Source organism: Salvelinus namaycush, chromosome 22 (genome assembly GCF_016432855.1).
Source record: "Salvelinus namaycush isolate Seneca chromosome 22, SaNama_1.0, whole genome shotgun sequence".
In the NCBI taxonomy this organism is placed as follows: domain Eukaryota; kingdom Metazoa; phylum Chordata; class Actinopteri; order Salmoniformes; family Salmonidae; genus Salvelinus; species Salvelinus namaycush.
The window spans coordinates 3,633,885-3,658,641 of NC_052328.1; the positions used below are offsets into that span (position 1 = coordinate 3,633,885).

The 24,757-nt window shown below is 40.8% G+C and overlaps 2 protein-coding genes across 2 annotated transcripts in view; one reads left to right on the forward strand and one right to left on the reverse strand.

Annotated features, from left to right (window-relative positions):
- Window positions 1-14,935, forward strand: part of vsir (V-set immunoregulatory receptor) — a 30,357-nt gene extending 15,422 nt beyond the window's left edge. Inside the window, exons 2-7 of the mRNA XM_038960230.1 lie at window positions 3,743-4,144; window positions 4,383-4,433; window positions 5,301-5,411; window positions 5,661-5,688; window positions 6,110-6,294; window positions 11,802-14,935. Coding sequence (XP_038816158.1) covers window positions 3,743-4,144; window positions 4,383-4,433; window positions 5,301-5,411; window positions 5,661-5,688; window positions 6,110-6,294; window positions 11,802-11,839 — 815 coding nt within the window. The 3' untranslated portion in view covers window positions 11,840-14,935. The remainder of the gene's footprint in view (window positions 1-3,742; window positions 4,145-4,382; window positions 4,434-5,300; window positions 5,412-5,660; window positions 5,689-6,109; window positions 6,295-11,801) is intronic.
- The window catches only part of LOC120017357 (cadherin-23-like), a 659,988-nt gene that overhangs the window by 109,973 nt on the left and 525,258 nt on the right, over window positions 1-24,757 (reverse strand). The window contains exons 35-36 of the mRNA XM_038960107.1: window positions 22,125-22,253; window positions 21,283-21,510 (exon numbers count right to left, since the gene is read on the reverse strand). Coding sequence (XP_038816035.1) covers window positions 21,283-21,510; window positions 22,125-22,253 — 357 coding nt within the window. The remainder of the gene's footprint in view (window positions 1-21,282; window positions 21,511-22,124; window positions 22,254-24,757) is intronic.

Consider the following 24,757-nt stretch of genomic DNA (forward strand, 5'->3'; position numbering starts at 1 on the left):
ACATTTTCCCTTATCAAGAGGTTGAATAAAAAATGGACTTTGTCAAGTGCCAAATAAAATAACAGGGTTAACGAATTCATGTCAAATCAGCCCTAAATCCCCTTGTAACATGGGGAATGGAAGCTTGTTGTGTCCAACAGGAAGTGGCAATTGAATGCAAGCTTCACAAATGAGTTTTAATTGTTAAAACAGGATTGATGTTTTATGCTAGATCCTCTCACACAAAACACCAGAAAATGGCCAGAAAGAGTAGAACCAGCTCACCTGCTTTTACACCATGATGTGAATATTACATGTTCAGTGTTTCTCTTGAATTTTTGTATATATATATATATATTTTTACCTGTATTTAACTAGGCAAGTCAGTTAAGACCAAATTCTTATTTTCAATGACGGCCTAGAAACAGTGGGTTAACTGCCTTGTTCAGGGGCAGAACGACAGATTTGTACCTTGTCAGCTCGGGGATTTGATCTATCTATATATATATATATATATTTTTTTTTTTTAAGGAATACTTTCACCATAGTTCAGTTCACATAACATGGTTGACCTTAAAATGAGGGACAGACGTAAATGAATCACTACTCGCATGAAAAACATGATCATCTTATACTTATTGTTCTATTAACTCATTTACTGCATGGTGATGTCACCATGGAAGGCCAAAACTCCCTCCCACCAAAACAGGCTGACCTTTCATAAAGCCTTTTCAAACAGCTCTTACACTAAACGGGAATTCTCATAATTCAAACTCAGTGTGGAAATACAATGAGTATACAAAGCATTAGGAACACATTCAAAATATTGAGTTGCACCCCTTTTGTCCACAGAACAGCCTCAATTTGTCAGGGCATGGACTCTAGAAGGTGTCGAAAGCGTTCCTCAGGGATGCTGGCCCATGTTGATTCCAGTTGCCACAGTTGTGTCAAGTTGGCTGGACGTCTTTGGGTGGTGGACCATTCATGATACATGGGAAATTGTTGAGTGTAAAACCTAGCAGCATTGCAGTTCTTGACACACTCAAACTGGTGCCCCATGGTACCTACTACCATACACTGTTCAAAGACACTTAAATCTTTTGTCTTGCCCATATTCATCCTCTGAATGGAACACATACACAATCCATGTCTCCTCCTCTTCATCTACACTGATTTTTGAAGTGTGTGTATATCTTGTTTCTCATGGTCTGGTCGTCTTCAGGTGCCTTTTGGCAAACTCCAAGCGGGCTGTCATGTGCCTTTTTACTGAGGCGTGGCTTAAATCTGGAGAATGCCAAGAGTTTGCAAAGCTGTCATCAAGGCAAAGGGTGGCTACTTTGAAGAATCTTAAAAATAAAATATATTTTGATTTGTTTAACACTTTTTCGTTAGATGTCTTCACTATTATTCTACAATGTATAAAATAGTAAAAACAAAGACATGGAATGAGTAGGTGTGTCCAAACTTTTGACAGGTACTGTACATTGGAGCTGTGTCCAACTGAAATATGCAAAAGCTCAACAGACTCTCACAATTGGCCTCTCTCTCTCTCTCTCTCTCTCTCTCTCTCTCTCTCTCTCTCTCTCTCTCTCTCTCTCTCTCTCTCTCTCTCTCTCTCTCTCTCTCTCTCTCTCTCTCTCTCTCTCTCTCTCTCTCTCTCTCTCTCTCTCTCTCTCTCTCTCTCTCTCTCTCTCTCTCTCTCTCTCTCTCTCTCTCTCTCTCTCTCTCTCTCTCTCTTATTTATATATATAAACAACTATCTTTCCTCTCTCTCTCCCACACGCACATGTGTTTGTGACTCTCTCTGTCTGTCCGTCTCTCTCTATTAACTATCTGGAGAAAATTTGTATAGACAGCAGACTAGAACACTCTCCGTCTGTACTTTCTAACCAGCAAACGGATACCCAGAATACAGGAAATGAAACAAGCTGACCTATAATATGCAAAAGCAGAATGTATCATAACAAGCCTCAGTGTGCAGTTTAAAGGGTTGTTTTTGTACTTGTAACCATAGTACTTTGTACAGTGCATTCGGAAAGTAGTCAGATCCCTTGACTTTTTCCACATTTTGTTAGGTTACAGCCTTATTCTAAAATTGATTAAATTGTTTTTTTCCCTCATAAATCTAAACACAATACCCATAATGACAAAGCAAAAATGTATTTAAAAAAAAAACTTGTGAAATATCACATTTGCATAAGTATTCAGACCCTTTACTCAGTACTTTGTTGAAGGACCTTTGGCAGCGATTACAGCCTAGAGTCTTCTTGGATATGACGCTACAAGCTTGGCACACCTGTATTTGGGGAGTTTCTCTGATTCTTCACTGCAGATCATCTCAAGCTCTGTCAGGTTAGATGGGGAGGGTTGCTGCAAAGATATTTTCAGGTCTTTCCAGCAATGTTCGATCAGGTTCAAGTCCGGGCTCTGGCTGGGCCACTCAATGACATTCAGAGACTTGTCCTGTACCACTCCTACGTTGTCTTGGATATGTGCTTAGGGTCGTTGTCCTGTTTGAAGGTGAACCTTTGCCCCAGTCGGAGGTCCTAAGTGCTCTGGAGCAGGATTTCATCAAGGATCTCTCTGTACTTTGCTCCGTTTATCTTTGCCTCGATCCTGACTAGTCTCCCAGTCCCTGCCGCTGAAAAACATCCCCACAACATGATGCTGCCACCACCATGCTTCACCATAGGGATGGTGCCAGGTTTCCTGCAGGCGTGACACTTGGCATTCAGGCCAAAGAGTTCAATATTGGTTTCATTAGACCAGAGAATCTTGTTTCTCATGGTCTGATAGTCTTTAGGCGCCTTTTGGCAAACTCCAAGCGGGCTGTCATGTGCCTTTTACTGAGGAGTGGCTTCTGTCTGGCCACTCTACCATCCATAAAGGCCTGATTGATGGAATGCTCCAGAGATGGTTGTCCTTCTGGAAGGTTCTCCCATCTTCAAAGAGGAACTCTAGAGCTCTGTCAGAGTGACCATCAGGTTTTTAGTCACCTCCCTGATCAAGGCCCTTCTTCCCCGATTGCTCAGTTTGGCAAGGCAGCCAGCTTTAGGAAGAGTCTTGGTGGTTCCAAACTTCATCCTTTTAAGAATGAGGGAAGCCACTGTGTTCTTGGGGAACTTCAATACTGCAGACATTTTTGGGTACCCTTCCCTAGATCTGTGCCTCGACACAATCCTGTCTCGGAGCTCTACGGACAATTCCTTCGATCTCATGGCTTGGTTTTTGTTCTGACATGCACTGTCAACTGTGAGACCTTTATATAGACAGGTCTGTGCCTTTCCAAACCATGTCCAATCAATTGAGTTTACCACAGGTGGACTCCAATCAAGTTGTAGAAACATCTTAAGGATGACCAATGGAAACAGGATGCACCTGAGCTCAATTTCGAGTATCACAGCAAAGGGTCTGAATACTTATGTAAATAAGGTTTTTCAGTTTGAATTATACATTTTTTTGTTGCAAAAATCTGTTTTAGCTTTGTCATGTAATGTAACAAAATGTGTAAAAAGTCAAGGATAGTTTCTGAAGGCACTGTTTCTTCCTGAAACAACTTCTATGATGATGTGACTACCCTTACCAAATGGGACGAAACAGGGAGGGACGTACCTGAAATAGTCCAATGAAAAACATTTAGTTGCAAAATGTTTTCATTTCTCACTAATGAATATACCCCAGTTCTTTGCTTAACCAACTAGTGCCTAATTTGTCAGTTGACAAGTGCTCCCACCAATAAGTGTCCACTCTGTCTCCTCTGCAGCCAATGGAGACGTGGCCCATCCTCACACCCGCTTGACTGTCACCGCCCCCCACCTTTCCTACATCTGCGAGAAGGGTGCCAACGTCACCCTGCTCTGTGCCCAGAGAGGTGCCAAGCTGCACCCCTTGGACCGCCTGCATCAAAGCTGGCTCTTCACCCCCCACTCAGCTGAGCATTGCCATGACAAGGTGCACCCCCGCGCCCACAATCACAAGGGCAATTATTCCCGTGCGGCGCTTCCTTGGGGGGTACAGTACGGGTCAAGCGAAGAGTCTTTCTGGGTGCAACTGCAGCTCGTCACCGAATCTGACCAAGGGCGCTACTGCTGCCTCTCCCTGGATATAAACAATGGCAAGGTGGTGCAGAGGACGCATAGCCACGTCTTTCTCACTATCACACCTTGTAAGTCTGTCTGTGTGTGTGTGTGTGTGTGTGTGTGTGTGTGTGTGTGTGTGTGTGAGAGAGAGAGAAAATGTGTGTTTTGAGTTTCTGCGTGTGTTTGAATTCACATGTCTGTCAATTGTTTTAATATTTGTGTGTGTGTGTGTGTGTGCACGGTGCAACTACGAGTCAATGTCCATTCTTATCATGACATTTTAAAATGCTAAACTGTCTTGTATGTCGCCTCATCTCTCTGTAGGGAAAAGCGACGAGGCGAAATGCACTCAATTGGACATCAAACCACCAGAAGGTATACTTTATTCACATGGACAATTGTACCTGCATCTAGCACAGGGAAATACAATTGTACCTGCCTCTAGCACAGGGCAACTCCATTCCTTGGGCGCCGGAGTGGTGTCACACTTTTTCCCCATCCCTAGCAAACACAGCTGATTAAACTAATTGCATTCTAAACTGAAGGTCATGATTAGTTGATTATTGGAGTCACCTGCCCATACGAAAAAAGGCTATATAGTGTGTATATATAAGTAATTAAGTAACTTGTGCGGGACGGAATGGCTCATAGGGCAGGAGCCCATCTCCTGTTTCTGTAGCGCAAGGCAGCTTGATGGACAAGTACACTCTCTGGACAGGACGCTAGTCTATTGCATGGCCTTGCCCCCAATCCATCTCCTTAATGCTGAGTGCCAAGCAGAGATGCATCAGGTCCCATTTTTATAGTATTTGGTATGACTCGACCAGGGATTGGACTCACAACCTTCCAATCTCAGCGCAGACACTCTAACCACAAGGCCAATGAGTTGGTATAAATACTATCGTTTTCACTGTAGTGTTTTTGCAGACTAAAGATGGGCGTTTGGTATAAAGGGACCAATCAGCATCCTCTCAGAAACAATGGGTGGGTTTAGTACAAAATCAGACATGTGCGTTGAATTAGGCTGTCCTCTGGTTGGTTGAAAGAGATCCAGCCACAGACCAGTTAGTTTTAAATATAGCCCCTCATTACAGGCTCAAACTGTTTCAATGAGGAGGAAGTTTAGACTGATTATAGAAAGGAAATAAAATGGTGGACACAGCGATCAGGCTGGTTCCATCAGGCTAAGTAAAATGCTCTTTGAGGTTAATTTTGCCCCTGGTCTCTTTACGGTATCCTCAGGGTCAGTGACTGCAGGCCTGGCCACAGCTGCATGCATCATGGCTATTCTCTCTTTGCCCCTCATCCTGGTGTTAGTGTACAAGCAAAGGCAATCTGCCCAGTCCAGCCGACGTGAGTAACAAAGACACACACACACACACACACACACACACACACACACACACACACACACACACACACACACACACACACACACACACACACACACACACACACACACACACACACACACACACAGCTTCAGCTCTTAAACTCATTTCCTCTACACTAGCAAGTATGACGTTAGGGAATAAACATGCATAGATTTAGCACGTTGCTTTGTTGTCTGATAATGGGCCATTTCCCTTTCCCCCCTCCCAGGTGCACACGAGCTGGTGAGAATGGACAGGTGAGTTGAGTTTCGCACAGCCCAGACGCCAGCTATGGCTTCCCTCTGACATTAGGCTAACACTAACCACAGACACACTTCCATAACACTGTTGATAACACAGATACAAACGTGGTAATCACACTGTTATGTACAGTATGTATGTATTCATGTACAGTCAACTGTTGATATAAGTATGCAATGTCTTGAGAACTTGTACATGTGCACTCACCGACTCATACAATTGGAGGAATGTAAAAATAATGTACTTGAATTGGGACTGATGAAGTGCACTGCACAGAGGGAGTTTACACTTAATCCAATATGTATAAGAAGTTATCTGTATCGGATAGCAGTTGTGTACGATACAATACGGTATATGTTTTCTGTATACATCTATCTGGTAGTTTATTTCCTCTCCCCTGTGTGTGTCTCTCCTCAGTGAGGCTGCGGGCCATGAGAACCCAGTGTTTCTGGGGGGTTCACCCCCGGGCCATGCTAAGACCAGGACTGTGTCTCAAATCATGACCAGGCAGTCCTCAGAGACAGGCCGACACCTGCTTCTGTCCGACCCTGGCACCCCCCTATCTCCTCCCGCACACGGAGTCGTGTTCTTCCCAGAACAGGGTAAGACGCATACACACAGGATATAACACACAGACATGCATGCACACACACACATACACGCACGAATGCATGAATGCTCATGCACACACAGGCCATAAATCTTTATTTATCGCTTTGGTACTATTTTCACAAGTATCACTTGTAACGCAGCCAGTCTTGCGTTCAAAAACGTTTGTTGTACAGTACATGAATTTTGTTTGTAGACTTCTTTCAACACAACCTTTGATCCAAAATGCAATATTACTGTGAAATATAATGAGTTGGTTTAAGCACCAAAACACAACATAATGTTAGCTTCTCAATTGTGTTATTTTAACAATACATGAATCCAATAACAAAAAAAATGAAGATACATGTTTCAAAATTGACGTTTGAATGTAGTATGCTACAGTTCTGTAAATCACCATGTCTACACTGTTTTCACGTTAGGCAATACACTTGCTTTACCCATAAATTTGACTGAACATAATTTCCATAATTTCTATCCCATGTGTCATCATTGAAGACATCTTTCAAATGAAAGAATGAAAGAAACAATGTTTAGCAGGCACTACTAGTTTGCATCAAGCCTGTCTTGAGCATTTGGCCATATGTTCTCATCGAAATCGCAGTAAATATCCACATTGTTCATGCACCTGGCGAAAAACCTTTTGGCATGGCGAATCCAAGCATGACATACAGTACCAGTCAAAAGTTTGGACACACCTACTCATTCAAGGATGTTTCTTTATTTGTACTATTTTCTACATTGTACAATAATAGTGAAGACATCAAAACTATGAAATAACACATATGGAATCATGTAGTAACCAACAAAGTGTTGAACAAATCAAATTATATTTTAGATTGTTCAAAGTAGCCACCCTTTGCCTTGATGACAGATTTGCACACTCCTGGCATTCTCTCGACCTTCATGTCTTAAAGTAATGATGAACTGTAATTTCTCTCTGCTTACTTGAGATGTTCTTGACATAATATGGACTTGGTCTTTTACCAAATAGGGCTATCTTCTGTATCTCACCCCTACCTTGTCACAACAACTGATTGGCTCAAAGGCATTCCACAAATTAACAAGGCACACCTGTTAATTGAAATTCATTCCAGGTGACTACCTCATGAAGCTGGTTGAGAGAATGCCAAGTGTGCAAAGCTGTCAACAAGGCAAAGGGTGGCTACTTTGAAGAATCTCAAATATAACATACAGTGGGGCAAAAAAGTATTTAGTCAGCCACCAATTGTGCAAGTTCTCCTACTTAAAAAGATGAGAGAGGCCTGTAATTTTCATCATAGGTACACTTCAACTATGACAGACAAAATTAGGGAAAAAAATCCAGAAAATCACATTGTAGGATTTTTAATGAATTTATTTGCAAATTATGGTGGAAAATAAGTATTTGGTCAATAACAAAAGTTTATCTCAATACTTTGTTAAATACCCTTTGTTGGCAATGACAGAGGTCAAACGTTTTCTGTAAGTCTTCACAAGGTTTTCACACACTGTTTCTGGTATTTTGGCCCATTCCTCCATGCAGATCTCCTCTAGAGCAGTGATGTTTTGGAGCTATTGCTGGGCAACACGGACTTTCAACTCCCTCCAAAGATTTTCTATGGGGTTGAGATCTGGAGACTGGCTAGTCCACTCCAGGACCTTGAAATGCTTCTTACGAAGCCACTCCTTCGTGTACCATAAAAAATCCTACAATGTGATTTTCTGGATTTTTTTTCCTCATTTTGTCTGTCATAGTTGAAGTGTACCTATGATGAAAATTACAGGCCTCTCTCATCTTTTTAAGTGGGAGAACTTGCACAATTGGTGGCTGACTAAATACTTTTTTGCCCCACTGTATGTTGATTTGTTTAACACTTTTTTGGTTACTACATGATTCCATATGTGTTATTTCATAGTTTTGATGTCTTCACTATTATTCAACAATGTAGAAAACAGTAAAAATATAGAAAAACCCTGGAATGAATAGGTGTGTCCAAACTTTTGACTGGTACTGTAGGTCTGTATTGAAATCATTGCATGCTTTATCCATGGCCTGAAGGAGGGTGGTACGCTCATGTGGATGGCAATGATGCATTTTCTTCCTGTATTGTAATTGTGTATTGTACTTATGTATTGTAGTGGTCATGTACGTGGCTCAGTTCACAAGAGCGTGTCACTAGCAACACGAATTGTGGGTTTGAGTCACACACCAAAATGGAGTCACACACCAAAATGTGTGGACTGTTGTCACTTTGGATAAAATTGTCTGCTACTTAAATGGAAAATATATCACCATATTACAGTACTGTATTGGCCAATGGTCCATTACCACCACCCCCCCCCCCTCCCCCCTCTCAGTTTACTATATAGGGGATGTTTTGGAGTTTCTGTATTATTTGCATGTTTGTATTGATATTGTATTACTGCACTCTAGGAGCTAGAAACACAAGCATTTTGCTGCACCTGCTGTAACATCTGCTAATCTGTGTACACTACCAATACACTTTGATTTGTTATATACAGTACATCTCTGATCTTGTCAATATTTTTAAGCCTTGAGAAAATTGAGACATGGATCGTGTACGTGTGCCATTCAGAGGGTGAATTGGTAAGACAAAAGATTTTTGTGCCTTTGAGCAGGATATGGTAGTAGGTGCCAGGTGCACCGATTTGTGTCAAGAACTGCAACACCGCTGGGTTTTTCACACTCAACAGTTTCCTGTGTGTATCAACAATGGTCCACCACCCAAAGGACATCCAGCCAACTTGACACAACTGTGGGAAGCATTGGAGTCAACATCAACCAACATCCCTGTGGATGATATCTAAAGTAATGTGAGCATTGCCTTGTGAAAGGTATTTACTTTAGATGAAGATGTATTGCAATGTGAAACATGTATTTCCAGATGGAACACTTATTAACTTTGGTGAAAAAGTGACTGTATGATTTTGTGTGTTGTGCTTAGAGTTTTGAAACAAGAGTTTACTACATACTTGTGAAAATTGCACCAAAAGCGCTTTTTTATTTTTTTTATACACAAATGGCCACCTTCCACACGCATGCAAGTACATACACATAGATGTTGACACAGAGAAGCAGACAGCCACCTATTGATATTGCACAAGAGTTGACTGCTGTCATTTTAATTTCCACACAAACGCAACCAAGGTCTGACGTAATATAAGCTTACCATTGCTTTACACGCCTGTCACAGCACAGAGCATGCAACAACCAGCATATGAAGGAAGTCTTGGCTAAAACACACACACACAGTTGGCTTTAGTGTGACGGGACTAAGGAAACTGGTATGCACCAAAAGTCAAATCCAGTTTCACTCCCCATTCCCACTTCCCAGTCCCCACTGAATAGAGCATGGCTGCTCCACAACACTTACCTCCTCTGACTCCTCCCCCTCTCACCCTCTTAATGTCCAGACCTGGGTTAAAATACTATTCAAAATCTTTCAAATATTTGAAGTGTTTGCTATAGCCTACTTGGAGTCCCAGATGAGCAGCATTCACAGTTTTGCAACTATTCTTCTGGTTCAATTGAGCCAGGCAAGTTCAATCATGCTCAGCTTAAGTATTTGAACCCAGGTCTGCTACTGTCATTTATCACTCAGATCAGCTTTACTTTCACACCTGACAGACAATCATTTGACCCCTCTGTCCCATCCTACCCCAACCATACACACAGCCCTAAGTGCTTTCTACATAGGAAATAGGGTGCAATTTCAGATAGCCACTCTCCATCTTCATAGTCTAGAACATGAGCTCCTTTGATCAACATATTTTTTTAATCTTTATTCCTGGGGAACCTGTACAGACATTCACGGCATTCCGAGGTGGATTGCCCGGTTTCCTGGTAGCCAAGTCTTGGCGGAACAGAGAGAGGAGAGAGGGCCTGTCTTAGGCCACTAAGCCTGTCTTAGATATAAAAGCTTGTTCCACAGCTGATTCTCTAACGCACACAAACACAGGCTCACTTCATGTTTTCTGCTTAAAAATAATAGCCCACACTGACCTTCAACTCGGTGGAATTTTAGCATCAATAGTTTCCGCTTTCTTTTTCAGTATTTCACAACACTGGTCTAGAACCTCTTTCTGGTTCTGCTTTTGACTGACACATCTTATTCGTCTTATTCTATGAAATGCAGACTGTCTGTAGAATTGCTTGTGTCTTGTACAGAATGTGCAGTATTGTTTATCTATTTTGAAGGGGACTGTGTTGGCAAAGTACTGAGAAAGTATTGAAACATTTATGTACAAAGACTTTGTTTCCTCATCAGTTACAAATGTTCCCTAAGCAAACCAATATTACAACAGACCGACTTACAGTATCTGATGCAGTAACTAACTTCCCTCTCTTGGTGAGTGTGTGTACAGTGAGCTCCAAAAGTATTGGGACGGTGACACATTTTTTGTTGTTTTGGCTCTGTACTCTAGCACTTTGAATTTGAAATGATACAATGACTGAGGTTAAAGTGCAGACTGTCAGCTTTAATGTGAGGGTATTTTCATCCATATAACTGTTTAGAAATTACAGCACTTATTGTACATAGTCCCCCCATTTTAGGGGACCAAAAACTATTGGGACAAATTCACTTATGTATATTAAAGTAGTCAAACGTTTAGTATTTGGTGCCATAGTCCTAGCACGCAATGATTACATCAAGCCAAGCCTAGTCGCCCAACATCAGTGCCCGACCTCACTAATGCTCTTGTAGGTAAATGGAAGCAAATCCCCGCAGCAATGTTCCAACCATCTAGTGGAAAGCCTTCCCAGGAGAGTGGAGGCTTTAATAGCAGCAAAGGGGGGACCAACTCCATACTAATGCCCTTGATTTTGGAATTAGATGTTCGACGAGCATGTGTCCACATACTTTTGGTCATGTAGTGTATCATACTACACCCAAACATGCTAACCTTCCATGTTATTGTAATGGTGAGAGTTTAGCATGTCTTGGGGGTATGATATTTGTACACCTGTAACTTACTCACTCATCATTATTCATTCATTCAGGACTATACGTAAGCATGGTAGCATCCACATTAATGTAGACATGTTTAGAAATATTATATTCTTATTTAGAATAAAAGTGACTCCAAAATGACACTACATTATTTACCATTCATTTCTATTGGGCACGAAATAATCTGAAACTCAACCAAAACAAACACCAAATGCATCCAACAAGTTTGTAGAGATACAAGCTAGATGAATTCATTGCGTGCTAGGAATACTAAACGTTTGACTACTTACACAAGTCAATTTGCCCCAATACTTTTGGTCCCCTAAAATGGTGGGACTGTGTACAAAAAGTGTTGTAATTTCTTAAACGGTTCACCCAATATGGGTGAAAATGCCCTCAAATTAAAAGCGGTCAGTCTGCACTTTAACCTCATAGTCAATGTATCATTTCAAATCCAAAGTGCTGGAGTACAGAGCCAAAACAACAAAACATTTGTCACTGTCCCAATACTTTTGGAGCTCACTGTATGCGTCTGTGTTTTCTAGAGCCCGTCCTAGAGTCTCCTGATTTCCTGCAAATGTAGAGAGAAGCAGTCAATGGCTCCCTAACCCAGAAACTCCTTGTGGTTAGTTATTCATCTTCGCTCTGCCATGTCACCCTGAAGCCTGTCTCACAACCTTCTGTGCTGGGAGAGCTCTCTCGCTGTGTACCGCATCATGGATGGATGGGAGAAGGAAGGAGGGAACAGTTTCATCTAAAAATAAATGTTCCACCTGCAACAACAACTGGAGGAGGCCAAAGAGGGGGAGGGATTTGTTCTCGACACTTGTGTTGCAGTGGGGGGCCCGCTAAGCATGTGATGCACCATCTGACCACTGACGACAGCTCAAGGACCAGCAGGTGCTCCTGATCTGATGTCCCAGGACTGTACTGAGGGGAGTGTGGGTGCAAGGTGGGCTGTAGAGGATACAAAGCAGCTCCTGTGGACTCTTGATGATATGCTCCTCACCATTTCCCTCGCCATTTTCCCCAAAAGAGATTTCCCCCATATAGGGCCTGTTCCCCGGACACAGATTAAGCATCAATTTAGACATTTGTTTTCCCCTAATATTTGTCAAACCTATTTTCAGTGGCAATTGACGAGACTGACTAAACAGACGTAGAAAAAAAACGAACTGAATGAAAGTGATTTTTCATTTCAGTTGACTAAAATGAGACACGACAACATTATCTCTGTGATTAAAATCGGACTCTTTAGTGGACAGGACAATAGTTTTTGAACAAATCTAGCACTTTTCAGTGATAAGCACAATTAATATAAGCAGGACAGATGCAGTTCTTTTCACACACAGCCTACATCAGCTGGTGAGCTGGGGGGGAGCAAGTGATGAGTGTGGACAGGCTTCGCTCCAGCTCCGTCTCCGATTATACACATTGCGCAGGCAACTCTTTTTGATTTCCCGTAGCTAACCAGTCACCACCAGCCTTCTAGTCAGCTACCGTTTTCCTGGTTAAGAAACACAAGCTGCTTTACAAAATGCAAAACAATAGCAGCATTGAGTTTAATAGTAAAACTACAGTCTAGCTACGTTCTTCTCTTCCTTGAGTAGAGAAAAGTAGGCTGTTTTTAGAATTTGTAGTCTCGCGCAACCCTCCCACCTTCCCCACTGCCTTTCATAGGCAGGTTCTGTAGCCAAGTCTCCCTCTTTTCCTCAGAGAAAACGCTTGATGCTAGCCCTTACTGTTCAAAAGATATGACCCGGGTCTATGTTGTCTCTTTTTATTGTGCGTTGGCGGGCTGCATTTTATATTCATAAAGAATATTGTGGGCCTTGCTAAAAGTAGGTTACTTGCGGACCAGACCGTTAACCATTTGTTTAGACTACACCTTGTTCAGTCATGTTACCTCAATAACTAGCTATAGCTAACAAACTGGGGCGTTCAGCAGGATGCAACTTTTTGGAATGTTCAGATAGAAATATGCTATGTAGAACAAACATGCCTCTGACATTTTGCTACTGAATGTGGCCCTGGTACATTACCAGTAGCCTACTGTATATGCAAACATTTGGTGGCACAGAAAGAAAGGAAGAAAAGCACTGCAAAAAATGTATTGACTAAATTTTTCTTGCCACGACACCTATATCTGACTAGGCAAATAACTTTATTTTGAGTTAATGTGCTCCCAGTGACTCGAGCACTGGGACTTTGTGTGTGTGTGTGTGTGTGTGTGTGTGTGTGTGTGTGTGTGTGTGTGTGTGTGTGTGTGTGTGTGTGTGTGTGTGTGTGTGTGTGTGTGTGTGTGTGTGTGTGTGTGTGTGTGTGTGTGTGTGTGTGTGTGTGTGTGTGTGTGTGTGTGTAATATCTATGTAGCCTGAATTAGGAATTTACGTGGCCAGATAATTCTTATATAAGTTAGTAATTTCTGCTGTTGAGAATAGGATGGTATGCATAAAAATATGTTTGTAGGACAAAGCTATATATGTTTGTGCACATGGAAGTCAGTGATTTATGTTTAGTATAAGTTTAATAAGGCAATATAAATGATGTGACTAAAATGAAAGAGCATTTAGTTGACTAAAATGGCCCATTGTTTTCTTCATTTTGACAATAACTTGACTAAATTATTAATCAAATTATTTTTTTACTAAGACGTAATATTTTTGTCAAAATTACAAAGACTAGACTAAATCTAAAAAAGAGGGACAAAATTAAATGGAGATTCTCCATTGAAAGTGCTTCTTAGTCCAATAGCATTAGCGTTATCTGTGTCCTGGAAACTGGCCCATAGTGTTCTATTTATTTCTATGATGTTTCCCTCTTCCTATGACTCTGAAATGCATATTCAGCACATTTGCTTGTGCCAAAGTGATCAGGGTAGTAAGAGGTACCCATGGGCTGACAGTAGTTTTTTAAGGCCATTCCCAACCAGCCTTAAACAATTGTTTCTAAAAATGTGTTTCTCTGAACTGTTCTAACGAGACCAAAGCCCACTTTTATGTATCTAAACTTCCCATTTTTGGGTTGTTCCTCTTTCCCCTTGTATATATTTCACTACCTAAATTACTGTGTTTCTGTAACCCCCCCTCCATCCCTTTCCTCGCTCTCATTCCTTCCCATACCCTTCCCTGCACTTAACAATGTCAAAGAAATATTGGAGATATATTGCTATGCTGGATGGTCTGTTTTTAAAGAGAAGTGTCAATTTTGGCTCTACTGTAGTAGATGGATCTAGTAACCCAAACTCAACCAACCCAATGCCTTCACTGCCAAGATGACCAACGTGTCTTATTACATGGTGTTGTTGTGTTTACTGTTTTGTGATATCCTTTGGCATATTTTGTGCTTATACTTGATTTTTTGTTATCTTTATGTTTATCTATCTGTATGTATACATAAGTGAATGGAAAAGTTGTTGACCAAAGCACAGTCAGACAGAGAAGGACAGTGAAAGCATGTTGTGAAGTCGACTAAACTGGCATTTCAGACATGATGTTTAGATTGTGTCTACGGTAGTGATAGCCACTGGTGGTCTTTGTTTGTGTGTGTGTGTGTGTGTGTGTAATAGCCAAACAGCTGCAGCTTTGGCAACACCATGTGAAATAAAGCCTTTTCCAAAATGTTGAAATAAAATGCTGATGTAATTTTTTTCTATAATAAATCGGCGCTCTTAAACCTTTCTGTTTGTGTTTTCAGTCATTTATATCACTGAGCATAATATACACTCACTGGCAGGTTTCCCAATGCTACAAGGACATGTTGTTCTAGTAGGCCTAGGAGGGACCTATTATATTATGGGTGATTTTACAGAATAGGTGTGTCGTGTCTGGACTATCATTAAATGTGAAGACTTATTTATATCAAATCAGTTCTCTAGGTCTAATTATTATGTGATTAAACGAATCATGTAAACATTAATTAACTAGGAATTCAGGGCACCATGGAAAATGTCGAGATTACAAAGTTATAATTTTCTGCATTTAACTCTTCGGATATTTTAATATCTGATCAATTAGTCTTCTATTAATTAATTATTAATTGCCTCATCAGTTCTCATTACTGGAAGTTGCAAACCCTTGAATATTTGTACGAACCCTAGCCAAAATCATGAATCAGCGATATACAAATTGGCTTAATTATTTATTTACTAATTAAACTAAATCATCACACAGAAAACAAACAGTTGATATTGGTTACTAGCAATGATAGAAAAGTCCCTAGGGGGCTAAGCTGATACGACGGCTTGGTAGACAAGGGGTGGGGACTGAGAAAGAGCAGAAAATACAGAATGTATCCACTACACACAGTGGATAATTATAATCATTGAAATTCTAATCCTTTGCAATTATTCTCGAATGAGCGGCTGTTCATGTGCAATGTATATATTTACGCCCGTATGTGGTTGTTGTCTTCTCTGTTGCTCGATCGTCGTGTAGAGTTCATCAGAGTCTCTGGTTAACTTTCCCAGAAGTCACAATGTATTTTGTGGTTGTAGTTTGTGAGAATGTATAATTCAGAGTACCATTCGGAAATGTTCTCATAGAATAGATGCTTCGGCGGTTGTCGGTATTCTCGTTCTAGACTTACGTAATTTCTAGCCGCAGACTAGATTTCTAGCTCCTATTCTGTAGTGATAAATAGTCTCAGAGTTTAACCATTTCCAGCTGTGTAGCCAAAACTACAGCTGTATGGTCTCCGATGGCCCATAGAATTGTAGCCATTCCAAAGTGGGTACTCTGTCCCGGCGTTATCTGACTTCTTAACCATTCGAGATGTCCGGTTTACCGTGGCTCTCTTTGGCATCAAATGTACATTTTGTCACGGGTGGTTTTATACTCTGGAGTAGAAAAGGGCAGTTCCATGGCGCCGAAGTCATGTCTATGCTCACGTGGGCGTGGCCATTGATATGGTTAACGTTATATGAAAACCCATACTCTCATTTAGAAGGTTAATATCACATTACATCTTTTTACAAATAGTTTCATGTTTAATCACATACGTTTCATAATATTTAGATGTAAACCTGACAGCTGGGAGATGTACATACACTTGAAGAGATACAGTTATGTGTTCCCTGTCCTTCATGGGAGCACCAAATGAAACACTCATCATAACTGTCCCTTAAGTGTCCACGGACCATTCCCACGTTCTCAAAAGTAGAAATATTGTTTAGTTCTCCCATTTTGGGGATTATGAGTTTTGAACTAAGAGAAGCGCTTTGTTCTGGTTGACTCTCTCAATACTGCATGGCAGTTTCTACCAGGTATTTATGACCTGTTGTAAAGTCATAAAACTGTGGAGAGAGAGGCGGGGGGGGGGGGATGATCCTCCCCCTAGGGCACATCATGACAGGTGTAAATTGCTGTCCCACCCCCCAAAAAAATATTTAAAAAAACAGTTAAGTCTCCAGTTAACAGTTAAGACATTTTATTAACATATGTTCTAATTCAATCCAAGGCAATAACAAACACATTGTTAAATTAATACAGTATAAAGCCATTGTTTATACAGCTATTTCTTTTGAGGTGGCTGTCCCAAACCCAGCCTCCTAAACTTTATGTTGGAAAATAAAGAAATGCAGGATTCATGTAATTTGTTTAACACTATTACTTCAATGGAACATCTTGATTTGTTCTATTATTACAATGAAAGATAGTGATCTAATTATTTGTTCTGTCTGTTTTTAAACATCTTTCTCTGAAAAATGCTGTCCCCCCCATGCTTTAAAATAATGAATGTGCCTTAAGCCACAACCCTACAAATATCACAAGGTGATGGGATTGCATCCCCCTCCATTATGGCCACATGGTGAGCAGTCTGTCTGCAAACATTTAGGATAAATGTTTTATTGTATTAATGTTTTTTTTAAGCGGTGTTCTTGCCAAACTTTAGGAACACCTTCCTAATATTAAGTTGCCCTCAGAACAGCCTCAAATCGTCATACATGGACTCTACAAGGTGTAGAAAGCATTCCACACTGATGCTAGCCAATTTTGACGCCAATGCTTCCACAGGTGTCAAGTTGGCTGGATGTCAAGAGTGGACCACTCTTGATACACACGGGAAACTGTTGAGCGTGAAAAACCCAGCAGCGTTGCGGTTCTTGACACAAACCGTTGCGCCTGGCACCTACTGCCCCGTTCAAAGGCACTTAAATATTTTGTTTTGTCCATTCACCCTCTGAATGGCACTCACACAATACATGTCTCAATTGTCTTAAGGCTTGAAAATCCTTCTTTAACCTCCCTTGATGTTGAGATGTGTCTGTTACTTGAACTCTGTGAAGCATTTATTTTGGCTACAATTTCTGAGGCTGGTAACTATAATGATCGTATCCTCTGCTGCAGAGGTAACTCTGGGTCTTCCATTCCTGTGGCGGTCCTCATGAGAGCCAGTTTCATCATAGTGCTTGATGGTTTTTGCGACTGCACTTGAAGAAACTTGAAACTTGAAAATGTATTGAAAATTCCGGATTGACTGACCTTCATGTCTTAAAGTAATGATGAACTGTCGTTTCTCTTTGCTTACTTGAGATGTTCTTGACATAATACGGACTTGGTCTTTTACCAAACAGGGCTATCTTCTGTATACCACCCCTACCTTGTAACAAAACAAATGATTGGCTCAAATGCATTAAGAAGGAAAGAAATTCTCCAAATTAACTTTTAACAAGGCACATCTGTTATTTGAAATGCATTCCAGGTGACTACCTCATGAAGCTGGTTGAGAGAATGCCAAGAGTAGGCAAAGCGGTCATCAAGGCAAAGGGTGGCTACTGTGAAGAATCTCAAATATAAAATAAATGTTGATGTGTTTAACACTTTCTTGGTTACTGCATTATTCCATATGTGTTATTTCATAGTTTTGATGTCTTCACTATTATTCTACAATGTAGAAAATATAAAAAATAAAGAAAAACCCTGCAATGAGTAGGTGTGTCCAAACTTTTGACTGGTACTGTATATGTGTGTATATGTTGCCTCATCTTCGTATCTTACCATTATGGAGTCTGTTACGGCACCGGCCAATTGAACATTGCATGTGCCATGCTCTACCAACTGAGCTACAGAGGACCACCATGTAGATAGTGGACAAGTGCACACTTTAGGAAGAAGTGGAGAGCAGGGGGGGGGCACTAGCCCTCCAAGAGCCCAAACATTGACATCAATTTGGCCAAGACATAGACGTCTATAATTTGCTATACTGTGCTCTACTGTTCTGCACTGTACTGTGCTCTACTAAACTTTACCCCACTGTCCTGTACTCTGCTGTACTATGCACTACTTTACTTTTCTGAACTGTGCTCTACTGTACTGTGCTCAAACTCTCATTGAGTTTCTTACAATTGAAGAAAGGGCCCATGGACTCCTGATCTAGTGGTGTTTCAGTAGTGACACATTTCTCTATTGTCAAGTGTCAGTCAGTGGTGTAATGTACTTAAGTATACATTATCACTCCAGTGTTAATCTGCTAAATTGTAATTATTCGATTTATTGCCTACCTCCTCATGCCTTTTGCACACATTGTATATAGATTCTCTTTTTTCTACCATGTTATTGACTTGTTTATTGTCTACTCCATGTGTAACTCTGTGTTGTTTTCTGTTCACACTGCTATGCTTTATCTTGGCCATGTCGCAGTTGCAAATGAGAACTTGTTCTCAACTAGCCTACCTGGTTAAATAAAGGTGAAATAAAAAAAAATAAAAAAATATATAAAAAAAATACTTTAAAGTACTACTTAAAACCTCTTAAGGATCCGTTCCTTTATTTCAATTTTAGCCTAACATGACATACCCAAACCTAACTGCCTGTAGCTCAGGACCTGAAGCAAGGATATGCATATTATTGATACCATTTGAAAAGAAACACTTTGAAGTTTGTTGAAATGTTAAATGAATGTAGGAGAATATAACACATGTCTGGTAAAAGATAATACAAAGAAAAAAAAAACGTCTTTTTGTATTTTTTTTGTATCATCATCTTTGAAATGCAAGAGCAATGGCCATAATGTATTATTCCAGCCCAGGTGCAATTTCGATTTTGGCCACTAGATGGCAGCAGCGTATATGTAATGTTTTAGACTGATCCAATGAACCATTACCTTTCTGTTCAACATTTTGTATCGAGACTGCCCAAATGTGCCTAATTGGTTTATTAATACATTTTCAAGTTCATAACTGTGCACTCTCCTCAAACAATACCATGACATTATTCCACTGTAATAGCAACTGTAAATTGGACAGTGCAGTTAGATTAACAAGAATTTAAGCTTTCTGAGAATATCAGATGTCTATGTCCTGGGAAATGTTCTTGTTACTTACAACCTCATGCTAATCACATTAGCCTACGTTAGCTCAACCGTCCTGCTGGGAACCCACCGATCCTGTTGAAGTTAAAGTCGTTTTTTGGGGTATCTGTACCTTAATATTCATATTTTTGAGAACTTTTACTTTTACTCCACTATATTCCTAAAGAAAAGAACATACTTTTTACTCCATACATTTTCCCTGACACCCAAAAGTACTCGTTACATTTTGAATTCTTAGAAGGAAAGGAAAATGGTCCAATTTACACACTTATCAAGATAACATCTCTGGTCATCCCTAATGATGATCTGGTGGACTCACTAAACACATATGCTTCGTTTGTAAATTATGTCTTAGTGTTGGAGTGTGCCTCTAGCTATCTGTAATTTAAAAAACAAGACAATGGTTTGCTTAACATAAGGAATTTGACATTATTTATACTTTTACTTTTGATACTTATGTATACTTAAAACCAAATCATTTTAGACATTTACTCAAGTAGTATTTACTGGGTGACTTTAACTTGAGTCATTTTCTATTAAGGTATCTTTACTTTCACTCAAGTATGACAATTGGGTACTTTTTCCACCAAGTGTGTCAATCATAGACTCTGTGAGACGGAGGCCACACATAGGCGACCACAAAGACCGATCACATGACATATAAGTCCAACATTTGCGCAAAAATAGAGGACGCACGCTTGCATGCATGCACACACTCAGACAAATCACATTGTGGTAAGGAACACGTGAAGAGCTATTGCACTGTTTCTAAACAGGAAGTAACAAGTCTCTTCTTCCTCTTTCAGTAAAATGGCACCACAGCCGTGGATTTCCTGTTATTGCACATCGTCATGCACTTCCTGTGTATCACAGTGTACTTCTTGTTCATATACCTCTGATCAGCCAACGCAGAACACATGGGATTAAACCATCAACCTGCTACTCATCATGGGGACACTTTAAATAATCAAAAAAATGTATATAGCGTACATGAAGTCTTAATATGCACTACATACAGGTACATCCTTCACAAATCATCTATAAACGTATGCCATACTATATAAAGGCTTTATATTTATAGCTCCTTAAGTAGGGAGCATTGCCATGTGAACATTGTCTTCAAATGCATTAGAATGTGTTTTGAAGTCTTTCTCCATGTTCTGAGGCCTGAATACATGATTTGCAAATATTAGTTTGATATATTATTTCAAATATTTCCTTATTCAAAATGTTTTCCTTATTTTATACAGCTTCATCATATTCGGTCACTGAAACCACTTCAAAGTTATTGACTCATTCAAAATACCAGGAATAAGCCAGGCTAATCCTAGCCCATCCATATGGTGAAATGCTTGCAGTACAGAGGAACACCAAGAGAGGGCAACATGTTTTCAACTGTGATTCACCTGATATGACTGCTGACTGAAGCCAGTTCAACAACCTATAGCCAAGTCACAAGTTACACAGCTACTGTCCAGGGGAGTGTTTAACAAGGCACAATGTTGTGTAACGTTCAGATAAAACAAGCATGCCTCTCTGACATGTAGACGGCTCTATTCATTATGTTCTGCAACATTTGCCTACTAAACGTGACCCTGGTAACACAGTGACCAAAACCCTGTCCAATTCAAATCATCCATGTTCCCTTAGCTCTGTGTGTCAGCCCCAAACCCCCTCCCACCCTTGACCTCTAACCTCTGACCCTCTCTGACTCACCGATAGTGGCGGCGTGCCGTCGTCCTCTACCATCACGGTCAGCCGGTACTCCTGCTGGCGCTCACGGTCGGGTGGGCACGGTCGGGTTGTCATCTCACCTGTCATGCGGTCCATACGGAAGGTGAGGTCCTGGTTACCCGAGGTGATGTAGTAGAAGAGCATGGCGTTTGTCCCGATGTCATAGTCGGTGGCCACCACGCGCAGGACGGACGTACCACCCCCCACATTCTAACACACACACACACACACACACACACACACACACACACACACACACACACACACACACACACACACACACACACACACACACACACACACACACAGATAGATGGACAATAACTTTTTCAGCATCATGTGCGTAATACACTATCTTTTCTGTGTACTGTATATATTTCATAGTTTTTTGTTGTTGTTTTTATAGCAGAGTGAGATTCCACCCTCCATTCATATTTTTGGGGGACTTGTATCCAGGCAGTACAGAATGAAATGGGGAGACAGGGTAGGGAGACAGAACGCTTAAAAGGCATTGGGTCAGTGTTGGGGAGTAGTTCCAATACATGTAATTCAACTAGTAATTTAACTACATTTTGCAGTAGTTTGGTGGTAGTTTCACTAAATTCAGACCGAAATGGAGTTAATTACTTTTTTTAAACACAGGCAAACATCCCTTTCAGATGTTATTTTTTTGGAAGCACTTTAAAAGTTGAATTGATAGATGCGTGTGTGTGTTTTGGTGTGTGTATATTATTCTGTATGTAATTGACTGATGTGTGTGTTTGTGTGTGCGTGCATATGATTGTATAGGCTGACTGATGTGTGTGTGTGTGTGTGTGACACACTTCACTGATGCTGACGTTGTAGCCCCCCTGGCTCTCGATGATGGGTGTGTTGTCGTTGACGTCCAGGATGTTGACAGTGAGAGAGAGGTCGCTGTAGTGGGGAGGCACACCGCTGTCCATGGCACGCACCTGTCATAACACACACATAAACTACATTACCAAAAGTATGACGTTGCTTCCAGAGGCAGTTTGGAACTCAGTAGTGAGTGTTGCAAATGCGGACAGATGATTTCCGTTTCCATTTCACAATAACAGCACTCACTGTTGACCGGGGAAGCTCTAACAGGGCAGATCTATTATTATTATTATTTTTTAACCCCCATTTTTCTCCCCAATTTGACAAACAACTTGTTGGAAAGGCGGCATCCTATGACGGTGCCACGTTGAAAGTCACTGAGCTCTTCAGTAAGGCCAATCTACTGCCAATGTTTGTCTATGAAGATTGCATGGTAGTGTGCTTGATTTTATACACCTGTCAGCAACGGGTGTGGCGAAATAGCCAAATCCACTAATTTGAAGGGGTGTCCACATACCTTTGTATATATGTGACCCGTTTCAGGAAACTAGGCTTATGTCACAAGTCACTACTTCACAGGGGAGTCTTTAAAAAAAAAAAAATGTAATCAAAATGTGTTTTTTGGAAGAAATGCCTTCTGGAACATGTGAACTTTCATGTGCCTTAATAACAAACATGTATGCCATCTGTAAATACGAATAAAATTGTTCAATTACTAGCCTTGTTGGTTAAAATACAGAGCCATGATTGGCTGAGGTAATGAGTAGGCTGGACATGCCGAGAGAGGAGCTTGTCTATTTGAGCTGGTCAGTCGGTGTTGAACGTGGCTTTTTTTTTTTATATCAGGTAGCGGAGCTCCATAAGTGTTGATCTCCACTTTCTGCAGGATCGAGTTTTGAAATCCGTGAAATTAGAGTAGGATAGTTAAAGAGATGGAGAAAACACCTGTTTCCGGATTACATCTTCAAACTAAGGGCAACCGTGGCATGCCATCTCTGACAGGGAGACACGTCCATCATGCATGATGATGTATATGGGTAAGATAGTCTAGCTAGCTACATTTTCAGATATTAAATGTTTCAAATTTTGACAGAAAGTGTTTTTTATTTCAAGCTAAAATGTACTGTTAGCTAGCTAGCTAATGTTAGCTGGCTGGCTCCCTAGCTAACGTTACGTGTATGACTTTATTCGTATCCCAGAACTGTTTGCTTTGCTTATTAGAGCCTAATGTTAGCTAGCTAACATTGAACCTGGTTGGTTAGCTCCCAGCAGATTCATGCAGGGTAGTAACGACATGATTTGGCACAATGTTCATTGTTGTTTAACTAGCTGGCTGGCTCGTTAGCTAACGTTACATGTGTGACCTTACATGATGTTCACCTAGCTACGTTTATTGTTTACCTAGCTAGCTACATGTCTTAAGCTAAAGTGTACAACACCCGTTGAATATGGCCGGTGTCAGTAAACACTCGCAAAAAAGCGTAATAAAATTGTTGCCAGCAGAGCTGGTTAGGCTGTTTTCGTGTTATCCAGAGGTAAACAAATCATCGACCAGAGCATCAAGTGTGCGCTCTGAATGGTCCGAGACCGAAACGAGATAGGTGGGGCTAAAGCTTAAGAGGGTGTGAACGATGCTGAATGGATGTAGGCAAAGAAGAACTCTTCACTAGATGCCAAAATATTCAAAGTCCATTTTCTCAAAAGTGAGTTTACAAATTTATCAACTTTCAAAGCAAAATTACTTTCCCATTGTTCCTCAAAAATGCAATGTATGATATACCATTTTGTTGCCTTGAGTCTGTAGTTTTATCCAATTTAAAAAACAATTTCAAATTTTGCCACATAAGACCAAATCCAGGAGGTGCGTCAGATATAGTGTACGTGCACACGCGTTCAATTACTCACACACATACGTAAGTAGGTGGGCATACATATGGGTATACAGTACACTGCGGTATTCTTCTCTGAAGGAGAAGCCCGATATCTTACGAGTTCCAACCCAACTTTGCTATATAGTGACTTTTATCATATTTATCTTTACTTTTTTTGTACAGAAAGTTCACACCACTAAGCACTTCTGGACATCAGATTCGATAGTTACTAACCTCGATTTAGACTTCAAATACAACTTCAACTCCGACTCAGCTGTTCCACTGTTCATACCGGACCCTATTCCTTTGTTCCATGGGCTACCAAAACACTGAAGGCATAGACGCAGGAGATAAGGTGGAGTCCTGGTGAAATTGAGGCGAAGAGAAAACCAAACGGCGCTCACCTCCGTTCTATTGGCAAATGTCCAGTCACTCAACAATAAAATGGATGAGCTTAGTTCGAGAGTCCCTTATCAGAGACACTTGAAAAGCTGAAATATTCTATGTCTTACTGAAACGTGGCTATGCACGCAGTACTCGGTGGATTCTCCATGCTGCGGCAGGATCGGACGGCAGCTTCTGGAAAGTCGAAAGGAGGTGGAGTGTGTTTTTTCATAAATAACAACTGGTGTGCTGCTTCAAGTGTAAAGGAAATCTCTTGCTTTTGTCACCTGATGTACTGTAGAATACCTCATTGTAAGCTGCCAAGAGTTCTCATCTGTAATTATCACTGCTGTCCACATCTC